Genomic DNA, 18024 nt, shown 5'->3' with positions numbered 1-18024 from the left:
GAGACAGCTCTTAAGGAAAGATATAACTTCAGCTGTTATATTAGTAGCATGCTGTAATACTTCATCAGTGAAAATGGAGTGCAATCTAAAATTTTGACCAATATAAAACAAGGAATTCCACTAACATACTCTTTCAACTTATTTTTTTTTTTCCCCTGTTGTCTGGAATGGAAGACGAGCTGATAAGCCATGTAGATAACATGCTAAGATGCATTTTGCCAAGCAAAGAACATGCTCTTTATTAGTAACTAACATTCTGAAAGTAGACTTTTCTTAATAAAGCTAAATCCGGTTTATTAAACAAGACACATTCATACTTACAGTAGCAGTAAGAGTAATCAATCAGTAATATCAGTAACAGTATGCTTGATAACTGATTTTAATATACTGGTTACTTGATTCAGTTTAGCTGACTTGCACCATCTCAGTCTTTCTCAAACTTTAAATTGAAAAGGTAATAATTTACGGCAAGCAGACTCTTTAAAAAGATAATGAAATACTCGGTTCTAGTCAGCAAGTCTTACCACCTGCTATTCTCAGAACACTGCAGAGCTATAAAGGCAGTAGACAGCACAGAGAGTTACCTAAATTAACATTCTGCACTTTCTTTTCTTCTTCTTTTGTAAGCCTTGCTATATATTTAATCTTTATTCATATCTATTTTAGAAAGCCAAGATTTTTTAGGTTTTGTACTTCACCTGACAAGTACATACTAAAATTACAATATATTATTTAATAAGACACATCATGACAGTAAAAATCCACAGATAATTGTGTACTGAGGTATTTTGTTTGTAGAAGCAGTATTTTTGACAGGGTATATTAAGAGTTAAGAATCTGTGGCTAAATATTTTTGTGCCAAAACTATTCCATGTGTTTAATTTCATGATTACTCTGTTGTCATTTTTATCAAAAGCTCTGCTAAAGTGCAGATCACTCTTGGCTTCTCAGTACTGTTACTTTGTCTTGTCTTTAAGAGGTATTCTGGGGGCAAATTTCTGGGCTCAATTATTGTGTGAAGTCAGGCTTCTTTATTTAAAGTCATCAGTTAAAGTTTCTTTGTTTTCTTTGATTATTTTATACATAAAGTCAGAACAGTACATATTAAAATCAGTCATGGTTCTAATGTTATAGAAACTATTACATTTTGTAAGAAAAGTCAACACAACTGCATCTGTTCTGAAAAATAACTGAATCAATTTAAATCAGCTGTCAAAAAGTCAATTTAGAAAACATCTTAAGTGATCTACCCAGGGAAAAAATTTAATCTCTATTTTTTTTTCTGTTTTGGGGAATAAACAGCAGAAGTATAGTCTAGTCAGGTAACTACTGTTCTCAAAAGTCTTTATCCTTATGAATGCACACACACAGGAGACTTCATTTTGTACAGGAAAATAGTAGATCACTACATTTCAGGTAAGAAATTTATATATATATATAAATATATAAATATATAAACTTAAAAAAAGCTCTTGGAAGTCTTCCTTACTGGGTATAAAATTACTGCATTAGTTTATGGCTACACAACAGAAGTAATATATATATTAGTAGATTTCACTATTTTTATAATCATTACGGCACAAGCTTTTTCATGCACTATTCAATTTATAAGATATTCTCAAAGATATTTATATTCCCAAATAACTATTATATGTTAGATGGATATTTTATCTTCTACAACTATCTATGATTATGGTTTTATCTTACTGAAAATACACGTACAAAGGACAAACCCTGTGAACTTATGCCCAATACTACAGCTGGTGCATGGATTCAGAACAGTTTTTGCATGCAGCTGCTGTTCAATCAGACCCAGAGGGTTTTTTATTTATATTCATTTTTCAGAAAGGACATTAGAGTTCTATCTTTCCGTTATTGCAATCCATATTATCACTTTAAAACCTTCATAAAAAGCTGAAAATGTGTTAGATCAGAGGCCCTAGGAGTTTGCAGTATGGAAATTATTAATAAGAAGCTTTAATAAAACCTGCATGCAGCTCTCCATATAGATGACTCTTGGCAGAGACAAGAGCTTCTATCTGCCTACAGTGCAGGATGACTGGACTGATGTATACTCTGAGATGCATGGGATATAGAGGCATCCCTGTATGATGCCTACCAGCTGCCAAAAATACAATCTATCCTTGCTAGCAAAGAACCTGCCATAAATGAACTCCGTATGTTCCAGAGAAACTGAACGTATTTCTGTCTCTTTCATGAACAACTTATGCTAGGACCTGATGGTCTATGAAAGCAAATGGAAAATTGTTAATTGTGATACGCTTTTTATCTCAAAGAGCTCAATTTGGAGAACACTTACCATACCACTCATCAACCCAGGCAAATGCCTGCCGGTGACCGATCAATAGTATATCTCTGACCACCTGTGAAACAAGGAAAAGGTTAAATATCTTTGCAGCAACAAAACATTTTAGGAAAGTGACAGTGTTGACTTTCAACAAGATTTAATGTGAAAAATATTCTGTCAGTTTTATCTCTAAGAAGACATACCCTAGAGAATCAGACATCCTGGCTCTGAAGGTCTTGTAGTCCAACCTCCCACTCACAACGGAACTACTGCCAACGCTGGATCACATCAGCGTGGCTTTGACTAGCATGGGAAGCCATTTGGGAATATGTACTGAATCTCATAATCTTTGGGAAAACAGACTGGAACTCTTCCTTTTCCTTATTAATTCTTTGGATGAGTAGAAAGTCAACCCTCTGAAAAGTATTATCATTTGCCTGTTGTGCCATTCAGTAATTCATTTTTTACTAGACTGATTGGAAAGCTCTCCCACTATCTGTAAGAAACACTGTACATCATTGCAACTTGTACATTACTCATTTATACTCACAAATCCTTTAGGTCATATATTTATCACAGCACTGAAAATATTACTGATATTTTTTCTCAGCCTTAGACCCAAGTAACTCCAGGCTTTGTCAAGTTTACACTCAGAGATGAACTCTTTGGATTTGCTCCAGATCTCTCAGACCTTGAGAGAGATTCAGCTAAGCCTCCTACCTCCAACATAGTCACAGTTATATTCCTGTGCAGGATAGTACTCAAGTTCTGCTTACGTGAAGGATAAGAAACAGCTCTTGTTTCACTGACCTTATGTACAAATTGTTCTACTCTGGTTTGAAGTCCCCAGACTTCAAATTTCACAGTCACAAGTTTGTAGGAACACATAATTGGCTGATGGGTCTCTCTCCAGCCTTCTTTTAATTGGCCTCTTCCAGTCTTCTGTGACTTGAAATATTTAGGATCCTGCAAAACAAAGCAAATATACTCAGAAATCCTGGAGAAGTCTTCTTTGTCTGTCTGCTAAAGTAAATGTTTTGGTAAGATATAAAATATGAAAACACTAATAAACATCACGAAAAAGTAAAATGAAATGGGCTTAAATGAGCGCCAGGCTATAATAACGTCCAATCCTGTCTTTTATGCCTGTCTTTTATGCCAGTGAATTGATGGCATTCTTGGAAGCTACTTTGGAGCTCATTTGATCTAGGACATTTTCTACTATAGGAAAAAATGTTATTGCAAGTCATTCCAATGCAATGCACTCCAAGTGTCACTTACGGCCTTTGGAAGCAATGAAGCAATGTTGTTTCTTTAGGACTTGTTTTTACACTGCTCCCCCGGTGTGACTTACAGGTGCTTTTTATCCATGCTTGTCTTCATGAGATCATGTCCAGTTTAAGCTTTGACGCATCAACACTGATGCGACCCTGGCTGATATTTTGCAATTTTAAGTGAACTTGTATATCTAGATTGCTGGCTAAGTATGAATCTCCAATTTGGCTATTTCTATTTACAACTGAGTTATGATGCTTTTGGGCAAAACTATGAAGCACTGATTTCAACACTGGCTGTCTTTAACCAACTGTAAAATCTACCAGTGTTCACCTGTGTTGCCTTGCCTAAAGCTGAGATCTGGGAAGCTCTTTTAAATTCATCCTTTATTAGAAAAGCTGTTAAACATTTATCTAAGTATGCTTTAATTATGTGCTCAATGGAAGATGATCAGAAAAAAAAACTAACAAATCAATAAGGCTACTGGGATTTTAATTTCTTCTTTCCATTGTGATCTTCCATACCATACATACCATTCAGCACCATTCCTTTTTTCTAGTGTGTGCAGTTGTCTCCTGACTTGGCTTCTGTTTTATTTTTATTTTTATTTTTTTTTTCCATAAACTGAAGCTCTGTCATTAAAGCTTATTTACAAAGTTCTAATGAGGTGACAGGCTTCCTTCTCTGTGAAAGTCATTGCTTTTATTGCTGACATGTTCTTTTTCTAAATAGAAACTTTAAACTTGCAGTATAATAAAGTTTCAAAGTTAAATCACCATAAAAAACAATTCAGCATCATCATATATCATAGCAACATACCACTGTATATCACAACTCATAGTCACATGCTGTTGCCATTCTTCGCACTCAATAAAGCTTGACCTCAGATTGATCTAGATATTTTCTGGTTGAAAGAGCTGTTTTATAGCTGATTACTGCCTGAAGCAAGCACTATAATAATAATAAAGTAAAAAGAACTAAGATGTAAAATTCTAATAGATGGTTCCATAAGTAAAGAAATAGATTGAAGAAAGTATCATTTTAAATATTCCCGCAAAATACTGCAGTATAAAATAAGTATTTCTAAAAAGGAAAATCAAAAGAAAATAGTAATTTTATGTAAGGATGGTCTGCTGTTTCTTACATACACATACACTGGTGGGATGAAGCCATTGTCTTGATTAAGCACTCTGGATCACCCTTTAATAATACTGAGTGTTATGCGGGGATACTTTTATGTCGGTTCAGTGATAATCAGATCCATAATGGAGTAACTTCAATACAGTCCAAAGAGATTAATGTAATGAATTTGAGTTGCTACCAAACTTTCAAAATCCTTAAATAAAAATTAAATAATGAACAGCTACGCTGCAGGACTGCTCAGTCATAGATAAGACTTGTGTCTTGTTCAAACCGCAACAACCCTTGGTTTTAGTTTGTTTGCTTATTTATTAATTAATTTAATAAGGTAAACCCAGAAGACAAGTGGATTCATAATGGAAATCCTTTTTAAATTGGTGGCCCCCAAACAATCCATTTACTGTAATGCAGTTCACCCATGACATCACTCCTAGTTCCAAACGCTTTTAAGAGTGCCCAGAGATGGCACTTTTACTTCCCTTAATCACGTCCATTTTTCTTGAAGGACATGCTGTGTAGTCACAAATTGGCTGGACAGCTTCAAGCAAAGAGCCAGGCAATGATGGACAGTATAGGCAACTTGTATCTAATAGCTTTAATGGGACTGCCTGCCTTTCTGAAAACGTTAACATATTGGTACTACAAAATTGTAGACTGATGAATGGAAGCCAGGAGAAAGAAAAGAATCCGAGAAACAGATTTCCAGACTGCTGTATGAAAGTTCAGTGTGTTAAAGACGTTACTGTGTGCTTGCCTGGGTGAGTTAAAACCTGGTTCACTGGGAGCAGTATGTGAAGGCTGTGTATAAGCTGAGAAGTGCAATGTGAGACACACAGCCACATTAAGCAAAGTGAACATGAGAGTTTAATCTCTTCGTCATCAATTCAAAGGGCATAAATGTTTTACAGCGGTGAGTTGCCCTAAGTAAAATTAATATCACTGGCTGTTTTACCCAGATGCTAAAAAAAATTAGGTACTTACAGTCTCAGATTATTTTAGAAAGATGCTAATTCTTGCTCAGGAGTTGCTTGTGCTATGGTTTATGTGAGAAAGTATTTAGAGGAAGAATTTCCATGTGTTTCCTTATATTTAAACCTTTATTTGGCCTCTGCTGTTCGTCACAGCCACAGGGAGCATCCCAAGCCAGAAAGACCTTTGGTGTGACCAGGACTGCTAATGTTATACTCTTCAGCATCTGATCCCATTGAAATCAATGAGAACATTGATGTGAATGCCACAACCCAGAAGGATTTTAAATGCCTAACTCACTGCTTTGAAATCTCAGATTAAGATTCACAGCACAGAACCCTTTCTGCAATTAGGCACATCAGGTTCTTCTAAAAAAAAATGAAGCAGTGATGATATTTTTTTATTAAATGTAAGTAGAAAAAAGTACCAGTACACAGCACTGCTCCTCCTCCTGACCTTCATGTTGCAGCTGATTAGATTAGTCAGGTAGGACAAATTAGATTCCTGCATCATGCCCACATCTCTCCAGGTCCTGGAGCAAGCGCTGAGCAGTCCCCATACCAGATCAAGGATTTTCCTTTTTTTTTGCCTGTGAAAGGTACAGCAATTTGCCTAACACATGCCAGAGGCACCAGGCTGAAATAAAGAAGCATACTCTCTAGGCCATGAATCATGGCAAACAGAAGCCTGAAAAACTTCTATCAGTGACTGGAAACCAGGCAAGCTGATCCTACATCTGAAACCGTATTCATGTTATTATTTAGGTCATCTATTTTATGTGTACCTTATTTTTGCCACCCATGCCTTCCTTTCTATAGAACCCATCATCCAAAGAACACTGCCTCTGTTCACTATTTTCCTCTTAATTTGTCTACTGGCAAAATCCTCAATCTGTTTTAAATGTAATGGCATAGCAAAAATCTTTTTTGTTTAAATAACCTTCCTGTGCTTTTATCAGACCCAATTTATTAGGAAAGCCCATCTGGCAAATCCTTTTGCTAAAGAGGAGTAAAACCTACTCTGTATTTGTAATACATTATTGCCAGGTGCAGAGTGATTTAAAAATAGCACTTCTGCTAACATAGCAGAAACATCATTACCTGTGAGCTGGGCTTATTTGAGAATAAAATATAAAACTACAGCAAAATTAAGTAAAAGCCGCAGTGGGATGGGTACGGTTCCAAACATGGCACTCTCCCCGTGTTTCTTACTTAGGTCACATCTGTCAGATCCCAAGTCAGCACACTTACAGTCGGAGATCCCATTATTTTGTATTTAGCATTTATTTACTTAGTGTACCCCACGGACTGCAGACATCATTGTCATCAGATGTGGAACTGTAACCCCTGCTCCAGGAGGCAAGCACTGATGTGAAAATTCAGCACTGGCTTGTTGTAAGGCCTTTTCAGATTTAATTCTGAAATGTTATTTTTCACTTGAAGTGAAATAATTAAACACTTTTGTTGCTTATAGGAATGTAACTTCCAAATCTTAATATGTATACTTTCCCTTAACTATGCCATGGTATCAGGCATGATTTGAAGATTCCATACTATTCTGCTGCTAATAGGACCGCCCTCCCTTTGTCTGTAAGGTGGAAGGTGTATGAGACACCTTGCTCATCTCATGACTGGTCTGTCTCAAAAATGACTTGCTGTTTGTATGGTCATTTTAGCACTGAAAAGATCCTCAAGCTGCATATGGTCTCCACAGGTGAAAGTGCATTGTGCTTACGCCATACATCCTATTCTCTTACTGGATGGTATCCAAATGCCCCCAGAAAAAGATTCTTCCAGCCTTCCTTCTCATGCATGGATTCATTTTTTTCAGACTCCTATTGAAATATATTCCACCAGTATGCTTTTTTTTTTTTTTTTTTCTTCCCTGTTTAAGCTGAAAACCAATTTGTTTGATCTTGAATTTCAGAACCAATCCTTCATGGTTTTAATACATGGGATCTGGCATTTCACCGTCAACTCTAGTTGCTAGGTTTTGGATTTTAGCTTACTTAGCCTAGTGCTCTGGAAAGCTTTGTTGATGTTAAGACGCTACTATAGAGATTTATTTGGAGTAATTTTTAAAACACATTTTTTTTCTCTTTTTGAATTTCCATAAAAAATGTGTTTTCTGGAAGAGCCAGCTAAATACTTAAAGAATTATAAATACAGGGACAGTTCTGAGGTGTTAAATTATGATAATCCAGTCAGCCTTTATGTGAGCTCACAGCTGACTTTAGTAAGTAAAAGGGTATTTTCATTTGTTTTTATGTCCTGTACTGAACTATGGTACTGAAAGCTACATGCACTCACTGTGGGAGCTGAGGCAGCTGCATTATTTCAACCATCAGAGTTTTCTGGATAAGGCATGTGATGGATTCAGAATGTGACAGATTCAACCTGGACAGTAGAAAGCCGGACCTACTACAGTGCAGCTGTGATAAAGTCAAAAAAAGGCAGCAATTGAAGAAGGAAACTGCAGCAGCTGCACAAAATCTTTCTATTTGGAGGTAGCTTAAAAAGTTTATTCCATGTGTCCAACTCAACTGCTTTGTTATAAACAGGAAATGAAGCACTGCTAATTCTGAGAACTTGAATATAGCGGCAAAGAACATTTTGCTCAGTATCTCATATCTACAGTAAATGTTTCATTTCAGTGAATGATTCACTTGAGGCCCTCACCCTTCAGCACAGCTCAGTTTTGTTCTTTTCTATAATTTAGATAAATATACATGCCTATATGGGGAATATGTGATGGCTGGCGATACTTACTCATTGATAGTAAAGTCACAAGGAAATAAGACAGATCCTCTTACCTGTAGGATTGTACTTTCTTTATAAAGATATAATTCTATTTTCAATGTAACACGTTCATTCAGATTTGGAAATGTATGACTTTTTATAGAAAAACAGGCACACCTATTAGCTTAGATCTAGATTTAAGCTTTGTCACTTTAGAACCCTACTTTTAAACATCTTAAAACATTAAGGGGTTTTAGGTCCATGTTTATAAAAAAGCTACATTTATGGTGTAGGAGCAGTGGTAAGGACTCTGGGGGTCACTTACCAATGAGGTTCATAGATGGTCATTAAGTTAAAATTAACAAGCATTATCTGCTTTGGGATATCCAGAATTCCTGCAGTTACACCTCCTGCAGTCTTCTAAAAATGCTTCCATAGAGGACAGAGCTGGACTCTGTACATGTCTGTAATAGCTTACAAAACTGTCTTCTGAATCATTATCCACATTGTGATTTAAGTCCTTTGTGCATGCACTGACAGATAAGCCCTCCACTCTTAAGGGTGTTCAAATCACTTAAGTGATTCTGGTCGAGATCACTCAGTATTATTGGCAGAGGTTCCTTCAAAATGTTCCTTAATGCAATGACAACCCTTCTTAAGCCTCCAGCTAACTACATTTTGACTTTTCAATGTCTGATGCTTTGGGTCCCTTGGATATCTCATGAAGCCTTCAGTGGTAACTCCAATATTATTGCTTCTATTAATGATATCTGTGCAATATATACACAACCATATCATTTGATTATATAAATAAAACGCTAAAACTGCTGAAGTTAGTTGTGAAGTTAATCAGTGAATAATTTGATGCACAAGTGCAAAGAAAGGTTGCAGTCAAAATGTAGAAAGGAATGAAAAATTTAAGATTTTGACACAAACAGCTTACCAAGGACAAGTGAACGCTTTAAAGCTAAAAATAACTGAAATCACAAATACTAGCTTAATTGCAACTGTGTAATTAGTACTGCTTGATCATATCAGAAAGCCACCTCTATATGTAGGCTTATTAACAAAACCCAAGCAGGTTAAGTAGTGTACAAAAGGTTTAAATTATTTAAGCTACTTCTCCAATATACGAGTAATACTGTTAGACAATGAAAGTTGCCATTAAAAACAAGTATATTTTAAATTGAAGAGGGACGCATTTTAATCAGGATATAAAAGAAATTTAAGGATTATTTCTGTAAGTATGCTGACCCTGATACAGAACTTGTTTAATTTTAAGCATGTGAAAGAGCCATTGAAATGAAGAGATTACTGACATGCCTGAATTTAAATCATTCTCATTGCTCTTTCTGGATCAGAGTCAGAACACTTATCCAGTCGGATCTATTTCTTAATCCTGAGGATTGTACTTCACTTTTAATCTTTAACCTTAGTATCAATTCAGATTAAGTGATGTAAAACCAGCTAAATTATTGTTATTAGTGTAATTAAAATACCTTTTAATTATATCTGAAACTGTTATTTAGAAAACACAGACCATTTCTCGTTTATATATAGTTACTTTTTTAATACTGTTATGATTGAAAACAGACAGAAATTACATTTACAAACATTAAAAATATTTTTATAGTTCCTAAATTATGTAAGAGACCTCAGCAGGAATGGGAACTTGGCTTCATGTTCATCATATGTTAGCATAAAATACAGAGTTTGTAAACTTTGGAATTCACTGAATTCAGCTATTATTAATTCAATTATCAATTACAGTATGTGCACAGTTAAATGCTAAGGTGTTCTCATTTTGTAGGAATTCTGAAACAGAATTTGGAAGCCAACATATAAGTCATCCATCGGTACAGAAAAAACAACAGATGCTGGTCTATTTTTGTTGTTTAAAACCATAAAAAAGATTCCATTTTGCTTTGAATAAGGTCTCTAGATTTGTCTTTGAAATACAACACGGATTCAAACTCTTTTCTCACCTAAGATGAAGCTGGTTTTGTATATCATGAGATTAATCATATGAAAATTATGTTTAATAGTTAGCTCCAAAAAATGGGAAAGCTGAAAGACTAGATGTTACCATCATGTTTACAATTTGTGGAAGTGCACACACTAAAATGAAAAATCTTCCATGATTTCTTTAAAACATGGTCAAATACTGATACGTTCAATAACAGCAATCATTCCTAAATGGAACCGGACAATCATGGAGTTCAGATAAGGTGATGGGACCAATAAGCTGCTTCATGAGGTGTTACATAATTTTTGGTATGTAACAGACTGGTTTTATTACACAAGGAAACTAATAAAATTACTTTTCATTCTACCGTAGACCCAATTTTATTTTATGACCGGGACATAAAATTTCAAATAGGATCTATAAATAGAAGACAACAAGCACCTGACTTCTTAAGTCTGAAAAGCATGTCTCCTATGGTATAAAAATATATTCATTGGCAAGTCTTAATTTTCTATCCTAAAAATGACTGTGTAGTCTCACTTTGTATAGTCAAACAGCTGCCATACTCATTGCCAGCTATGAATATATACTTGGCTCCAGAGGCAAATCATATCTCCAAAATGAAATGCAAGCATAGATCTGATCACTTCTCTCTAGTTACTCATTCTGAACCATCGTTTTTTACGTCTGATGTCAAAACATTAAGACCACATCTTCGTTTGCATGGTTGTTACTGAGTTCAGAATAGTTAATTGCATTGACCCCAAAGAAACAGACAAACAATCAAATATACATGGGAGCAATTTTCAGGGAAATTTTAGAACAGCGAATGCGTCTGCTTGCCATTGATACTTTTTAGCAGATTTATTACATTAGGTAGTATGCTTCAGTCCCTCTTGGTCTCACGTCATGGTTGCCCCTGAGCAACTGCGCATCAGCCCTATTCTCACTGCAGCATATTTGTCCTTTGCCTCAGGCTTAGACACTTCACATCTTCTTTCTTGGGGTGGGATGTGGATAAAGAAACCAGTAATGTTTAAAACTGCTCAGATCTGCAAACAATTAAACGAGCTTCCCAATTCAAAGAAAAATCTTTTGTATTTTGAATGAAAAGGACACAAACTGATAAGGATATAAAAGCAATTCAAAAAGTTGGAGTCATCTGTAAAAGAAAGTGCCAAGCAATCTAGATAGAGAGGTTGCTATCAGCTTCCCATTTAATCAAAAGCTTTTAAAATTCTAGTGACCACCATAATTTCATATCAAAGTAAAATTGTTTTGATTCCTATCAAGGCTTTACTGCAGCCTCTTACATTCCCTTCATCATTTCACAATCAAGTTGTCTCTTACCTCTGATTCTTTGTAATAGCGCTCAGGAATTTCATCACTGGCAATATCAATAAAGCAGACTTCTCGTTCCAGATCTTTAGCTTCATTGTCAAAAATCTGCAAGAGTTAAAGAAACATGATACTAACAGAACAACGTACTTATAAAACACACCTGGAATGAGGGTTAAAAGGCATTTTTGATAACTCGCGCAATGAAACACTAACCTGCCTGTGGGACACAGTCACATTCTCTAGCCTAGGGCTGGTGCCAGTGTATGCAAGCAGGCAAAGGAAAGAAAATGGATGCTATCAAGATCATATGTAAGTAATGTGTTCTTATTATTTCTTTAGGATCTGGCCTTGAACACCAAGTCCCTTGTTCTATGCAAGGCAAATGATGGGCATATATGGAAAATACTCACTTTACAGCACAGTATATTTCTGTGACTCTATCCATAATTTAATCATTTAGGTATCTTAGTGACCCATGGGACTTAGGCTTTGTCTGCAATAAATGTTCACTCGTGATTTTGGAACTTGGAAATAAAAGGCTATCATGAACTGGTGCCATAAAATTCAGGGAAGTTGTGCATGCACTGTCAGGATCAGTAACAAGCTAATAATGTTTTTTTTTTTTTCCTTTGGGGCACAATGTTCTACAGCTAACATTTCCAGGAAGCATAAATATTGTTTGTTTGTTTTTTAAATACATGTAGTGAACACTGTTCATTTCATTTCACCTTACAGAAACAGTTAAGTATACAAAATGCCAACAGCTATTCAATAACCAGAATGCTACTTCAGTATTTCTGAAAGAAACGTAGCCTCCCATATAAAGCATTCAAAGTGAGCAATGGAGTGCAGTGAACTAGTGTACCAGCTGGTAAGAAGAACATTGCTCAGGAAAACATAATTCAAATAAATGAAAAGCTAGTTTGACTACAACTTGAATTTATCTTGGAGTGAAATTGACTTCACCTTTCTCTACTGGAATATAAAAGGCAACACTGAATGCTTACTGGACTGGATATAAAATGTTAACATCTGAAACTGCAGAAGAACAGAATGAAGGGAAACTCTGGACTGTTTCTATGTGTATACTTACTTTGTTCCCCAATCCTTGTTTTGCAAAAAAAATTATGTTGATTATTTGAAAAACAATTGAACTCAAAGGTCCTCTCCCTGTAACGTTCTTTCTTAGTATTGGAATTTTTTTTGATAACTTTAACATCTTATGTATATAATATAAGTTGGGTTTTGATAAGCTTCTTTGCTTTCTCTTCCCCCTTCTCACCCCTCCAAGAAAATCCAGGTATACAGTGCAGCACCTTGACAAAATCAGTTGAACTATTTCTGGAACAAAATGCATTTCACTATATACTCTGAGCTTTAAGTAAAATAACAGAAATTTCTCTTAAATGGGCATCTCCAGGTCAACTTAAGCCCTGAATCAGCACCTGGTTTAAATATAAGCCTAATACCGTTAAGCAGATACATAACTTTGCGTGTTTGCAAGGATCTAAATGTGGACTCTTTCCCAATAACTCACCTGAAGATGCACCCTGCTCTATCACAGGCTTGATCTACATACTGCACCTCTAACTAATGTAATTTTGCAGTCTTTCTCTCTCTTTAAAATGCTTTGCTAGAAGTGCAGATGGCAGATGCCATTGCCAATCTGTCGAAATCAGGATGAATTTTTAGCTGTTTCAGCTATGCCTTATTTGCTACTTAGGCACTCTCTGACCACTTCCTCCATTCCAAAAGTTTGCTGAATGACATTCTCACTTCTCTGTGCTAGCAGAAGTTTTTGTCTAATCATTTACACTTCTCCCCTTCTTAGATTGTCCTCGTAAGATTTGCAGACAGAGATGTAATCTTCTCATGCTATCTGCACTAGAAAATAAGAAGTCATTAGAGAACAAGACTGATTTCTTTCTTAGCTCTAATTCTCTTATTGCCTCTCCTAGCCACATAATCTGGGATTCTCTTAAAACCTGTAGGGAGGATGGGTTTATTGCGTTTGTGATCAAAGAGACTAGAGAAATTTAGAAGTTTTAAGGGAAGAGATTAAAGGCCACGGAAAGAAGCATAAGGCTCCCAATCTGTGCAACTGTATTTGCAAATGTGCAGAAAATGAATGGTGAGAACAATCTGTGTCCTTAAGATGATGAAGAAAGGCAGAATATTAAATATTATATTGGAAAGAATTGGACATGCTTTGCATTTGGAAGCCAGATAATTAACGGAGATTGAAATACACAATCAAATGAAAAACAGGGCAACGTTCAGGCTGAAGTGTCTTTTATGGCTGGTTTTCTTTTTTTTTTTTTTTCGGTGACAGCTTCTTTAAAACAGACTAACATTTACACACTTCCAATTTCTCAGAGGAATAAAAACGCATGAAGAACATTATTTAGATTAATTCACCTACAGAATGACAAAAAGTGGAAGAGAGGCTTTAATTGGGTCATTTTTACAACTGTCAAGTTGTTCCTTTTGTGGAAAAATGTCAAAAAAAAAAAAAAAAAAAAAAAGGCCCTGGCAGATGATCCTAAGAGAGATCACTCAGGACACTGCAACAAAACAAGTGCTGGTACATTTAAATTTCTCTCCTTTGTTTCCTTCATGGCCTGCAATGACATGTCCTAGCACATACTTTGCTGGTGACTTCTCTTTTCCCTGTAGCCGAAGCCAGAACATTAAGATTGGGTATGAGTTGATGGTAAGAAAAAAATAATTCAACCCTCCCAATACAAGCTCCTTTCCCATTTTTCTTCTTTTTCCTTTTTCTTCAGGCTAAATTGCTGACTTCATTCTCATTCAGATGTAGCTAATCCTGAAGTTAACTCTTATGGACAATCCCCAGAGCTAACCTGGTTTGGCTATAAATAGTAAAAAGCCAGACACAGCCGAATTCATTGATTAAATTCACTCTGGCCAGCTCCTGCTACGACTCCAGGGTCAACTGTGCGCTTGTTTGCCTTGGCTTTGTTCCATAATATATGATTCTCTCTTGTGATGGTTTGTTTGCTGTCACTGAGAGGAGAAAAGGGAACTGCTTTTTTTTTTTTTCTTTTAAATAGCAAGGATTGCTACGTAGGATTACTTTACTATACAAGGAGTTTGTGGTCAGCAGATGGTAATAACGCTGGTAATTTGCATTTTAAACACCAGCACAAACAAGACAGGAAATTTCCTGTGGAAACTGTTAAATAACAGATCGACTCTGAAGTAAAGACAAGTTGTCAGAGGTGAAAGTGCTGAAGCAGCCTGTATAGAAAATTCAGTATTCTAAGCCAGTAAGCTTGAAAATGGCTCTGGCTTTCTCTGGAAGCAATTTTTCCATCCCCTCTTAGGCTATGGGTGAGAGATCTCTGTGTTATCCTTACTTGTTATGTTAGATCCAGATAGTCAGCCACTCATCAGCAGGGAAATGAAATGGGTAATAGCTGAAAGATTTTCTTCTAAAACAGCAGAACACTTCTAAATGAATTACAGGCAGGTAATATGGGAGCAAACATGATTATCAGCCTGTGTGCTAAGTCATGAGACACCCATACCTGTCAACACCCAAACTTAAGGCAGAAAGATTACACCGTTCAATATACAGCACGTGAATGTAATTTATTGAAATGACAATTTCTATTATAAATCAAATTTCCTCTTCTGTTAAATCCTTATTTGAATCAATATCTCTGCCTGAAAGCATTACTCTTCCTTCTCCGCCTCCCCATCTCCGCTGCCCTGCCAGCAATGCCAACAGCCAGCCCAATAACCTTAAATCTCTTGCCAATATTTGGACATTAAAAGGTAACAGCCTAGTGGGATAGGCAGGCTATGACACGAATAGCATGACAAAAATATCTTTATACATTAGAATTTGAAATTGTATTAGATTTATATCTGATTTTCTGACTACTACATTGATTCATTCAATGTCATCTAGCTCTAAAAAAAAAGGAAAAAAATCAGTATGTGTCTAGGAGAATCCCCAAGCTTAGATGCATATATGCAACAACATATGCTCATTTTTTCATGCAAATATTGATATTTCACTGGAACTTTCAAGTTTTCTTTGTATCTTTGCTCATCCCTGAAATGTAGTCAAACTATGCAACTTGCAGTTATTGAGAAATTTGTAAGATGACAAGTGCTTTCTGTGCCTAGAAAACATATATATACATCATTAATTGGATGGTTTAAATCTAGTTTTCATAGTTAATGAATAGGCAGAAGTATAACTGCAGTAAGGACTGCAAGAATAAGCTATTTTTTTCTCTTAAAAACAGGAAAATCTGGCACGAAGCCTACTCTCCAACTTGAAATTCTAATCTCCTTAAATTGCCATCATCAGAACTGCCGGCTAGTCTCCAATTTATTACAACAGCATCCTTTAGCAAGTATTGTCGCCTGGTCCACTTTAACTCTCATTTTTCTTAAGCAAAATTTGGTCCAAACTAAAAAAAAAAAACCACCTATTCTGAACTTGTTCTATGGAGTTTTATTCAATGTGTAACTTTTCTGTAAGTCATGTTGAAGCCCAGTACCCCTAAAATCCAATAATTTGCTTTTGAGATTTACTTTGGCAAGGATTACAGGAACTGACCGATTTCAACCTCATCACTGGCTAAAACTATTGATGTGGGCACACATAATTGGGAGCAATTCTTCTATGGAAAAAGATTGAATCCCTTCCTGACAGCAGTAAATTTAGCTCACTGAATGACAATGTCACTGTCTGCCCCAGCGAGGAAATCACAAAGGCAGTTACATATTTATAAGCAACCGTGCTCCCTGCTCCTATTTGTCTCCATGTCACGACTCCTCTATGATGCCATTTCTCATAAAATATCCATCTCTTATAAAATATCTCATTTAGGTCTGTATTTTCTGAACAGATAAATGTAGTTTTACATAATTACACCGAAGTAGCTATACCCGAAGACCATAAAACACTGTCAATAATATTTACTGGCATTAGCTTTTTAAAGTCACATCTATTTCAAGTGCTGGATTTACTCAATAACTTCAGTAGTTCACCAAAATCAGGAAGCAGAGGCACCCGTTCACATTCTCTGACAGTAGGGGCCTTAGGTTGTGTTTCATTTTCATTGCAAATTATAGAGGAGATAAACACATACTCAATACCATCACACAGAAAAAGTTCAGGAACAAATAAAATTATCCCCCCAAATGAGCCTGGTTTCGATTTTGATTTGTTTTGCAGTGATGCCTAAAAGGTCCCTGAGGATATCTGCAGAGCGATGACTTGTAGTTCAGTGGAAGTCAGTGTTTCATGGCAGATTCCTTAAATAGTGAATTTACTTTTAATGTATGTGCTGTATTTAAGTTTGTTATCACGTAGTTCCACGACGATAAAACAGGAAACAAAAATGGAAAAAAATACCCTAAAAAGAGCAAAACTAGATGCAGCTTTTCTTCTTAAAGAACTGTAGTTAAAATTTAAAAAATATGCATATTTTTTACTTTAGCCAATGTTTTACAACCAGCGCTTCAGAAATACACACTGAAGATGAAGCATGATGAATGCCCAGTACCGTACACTGGGTCACTTCCAGGACTGCAGAGTTCGAACTCACTGATGTCAGTGAGGGCGCTGCAATTTACAGGGGCTGCATATCATACGCCAGCTATTAGCTAGCTGGTTGTAGCATGTTCAAGCTATTAATGTGTCAAACGATACTGATGTTAATTTATGACTATCTGGGATACAGAACTGCCTCTTGTTTTCATTTGACAAATGGTCATTTCGAGACATGCATTTTCAACGCTTATTTTTGAAAGGCAAGAAACAAATTGATAATTTATTTTTCTTTTCATCAACACAGAATTATCGCTGCAGCTCTGATGACTTTATAAGCATTACTGAGAAATATACTTACAAAAACTTGGCCCATTAATACCCATACTTTGTCATCTTGAAATATAACTGCCTCAAAAACTTTACTCCACAAGTTCATTACTCTTAGGAATGTAATTCTTGCTAACACATATCATGTCCCTTTTTAACAAAAAGAGGACTATGCTATTTTAAGGTCTTGCATGTTATTTTTTAATAATGAGCCAGCCATTGAGTTTTTCAGAGCAAAATGTCCTGCTACAAAATGCAAGGCAGTGTAAGTTTTTACCATCATTTATAACTATCTGATCATTTTTACAAGCTGTACTTTTTCACTTTCCCCAGACACAATCAGATGGTAAAATTCATTGCCCAAATATCAGAAGAAATAATTGCATTACTAAAAAAAACGCAAACAAACAATCAAGCATAATGA

General features: G+C 35.8%; 1 protein-coding gene across 1 annotated transcript in view; it reads right to left on the bottom strand.

Moving 5' to 3' along the window:
- PITPNC1 (phosphatidylinositol transfer protein cytoplasmic 1) overlaps positions 1-18024 on the bottom strand; it is an 84444-nt gene that overhangs the window by 5721 nt on the left and 60699 nt on the right. The window contains exons 6-8 of the mRNA XM_072025627.1: positions 11747-11842; positions 3119-3274; positions 2321-2384 (exon numbers count right to left, since the gene is read on the bottom strand). Coding sequence (XP_071881728.1) covers positions 2321-2384; positions 3119-3274; positions 11747-11842 — 316 coding nt within the window. The remainder of the gene's footprint in view (positions 1-2320; positions 2385-3118; positions 3275-11746; positions 11843-18024) is intronic.

The sequence above is a fragment of the Anas platyrhynchos genome, chromosome 19, assembly GCF_047663525.1.
Source record: "Anas platyrhynchos isolate ZD024472 breed Pekin duck chromosome 19, IASCAAS_PekinDuck_T2T, whole genome shotgun sequence".
Taxonomy (NCBI): Eukaryota; Metazoa; Chordata; class Aves; order Anseriformes; family Anatidae; genus Anas; species Anas platyrhynchos.
Note: the sequence above shows the minus strand (reverse complement) of the source record. Positions and strands in the feature narration are given on the sequence as shown.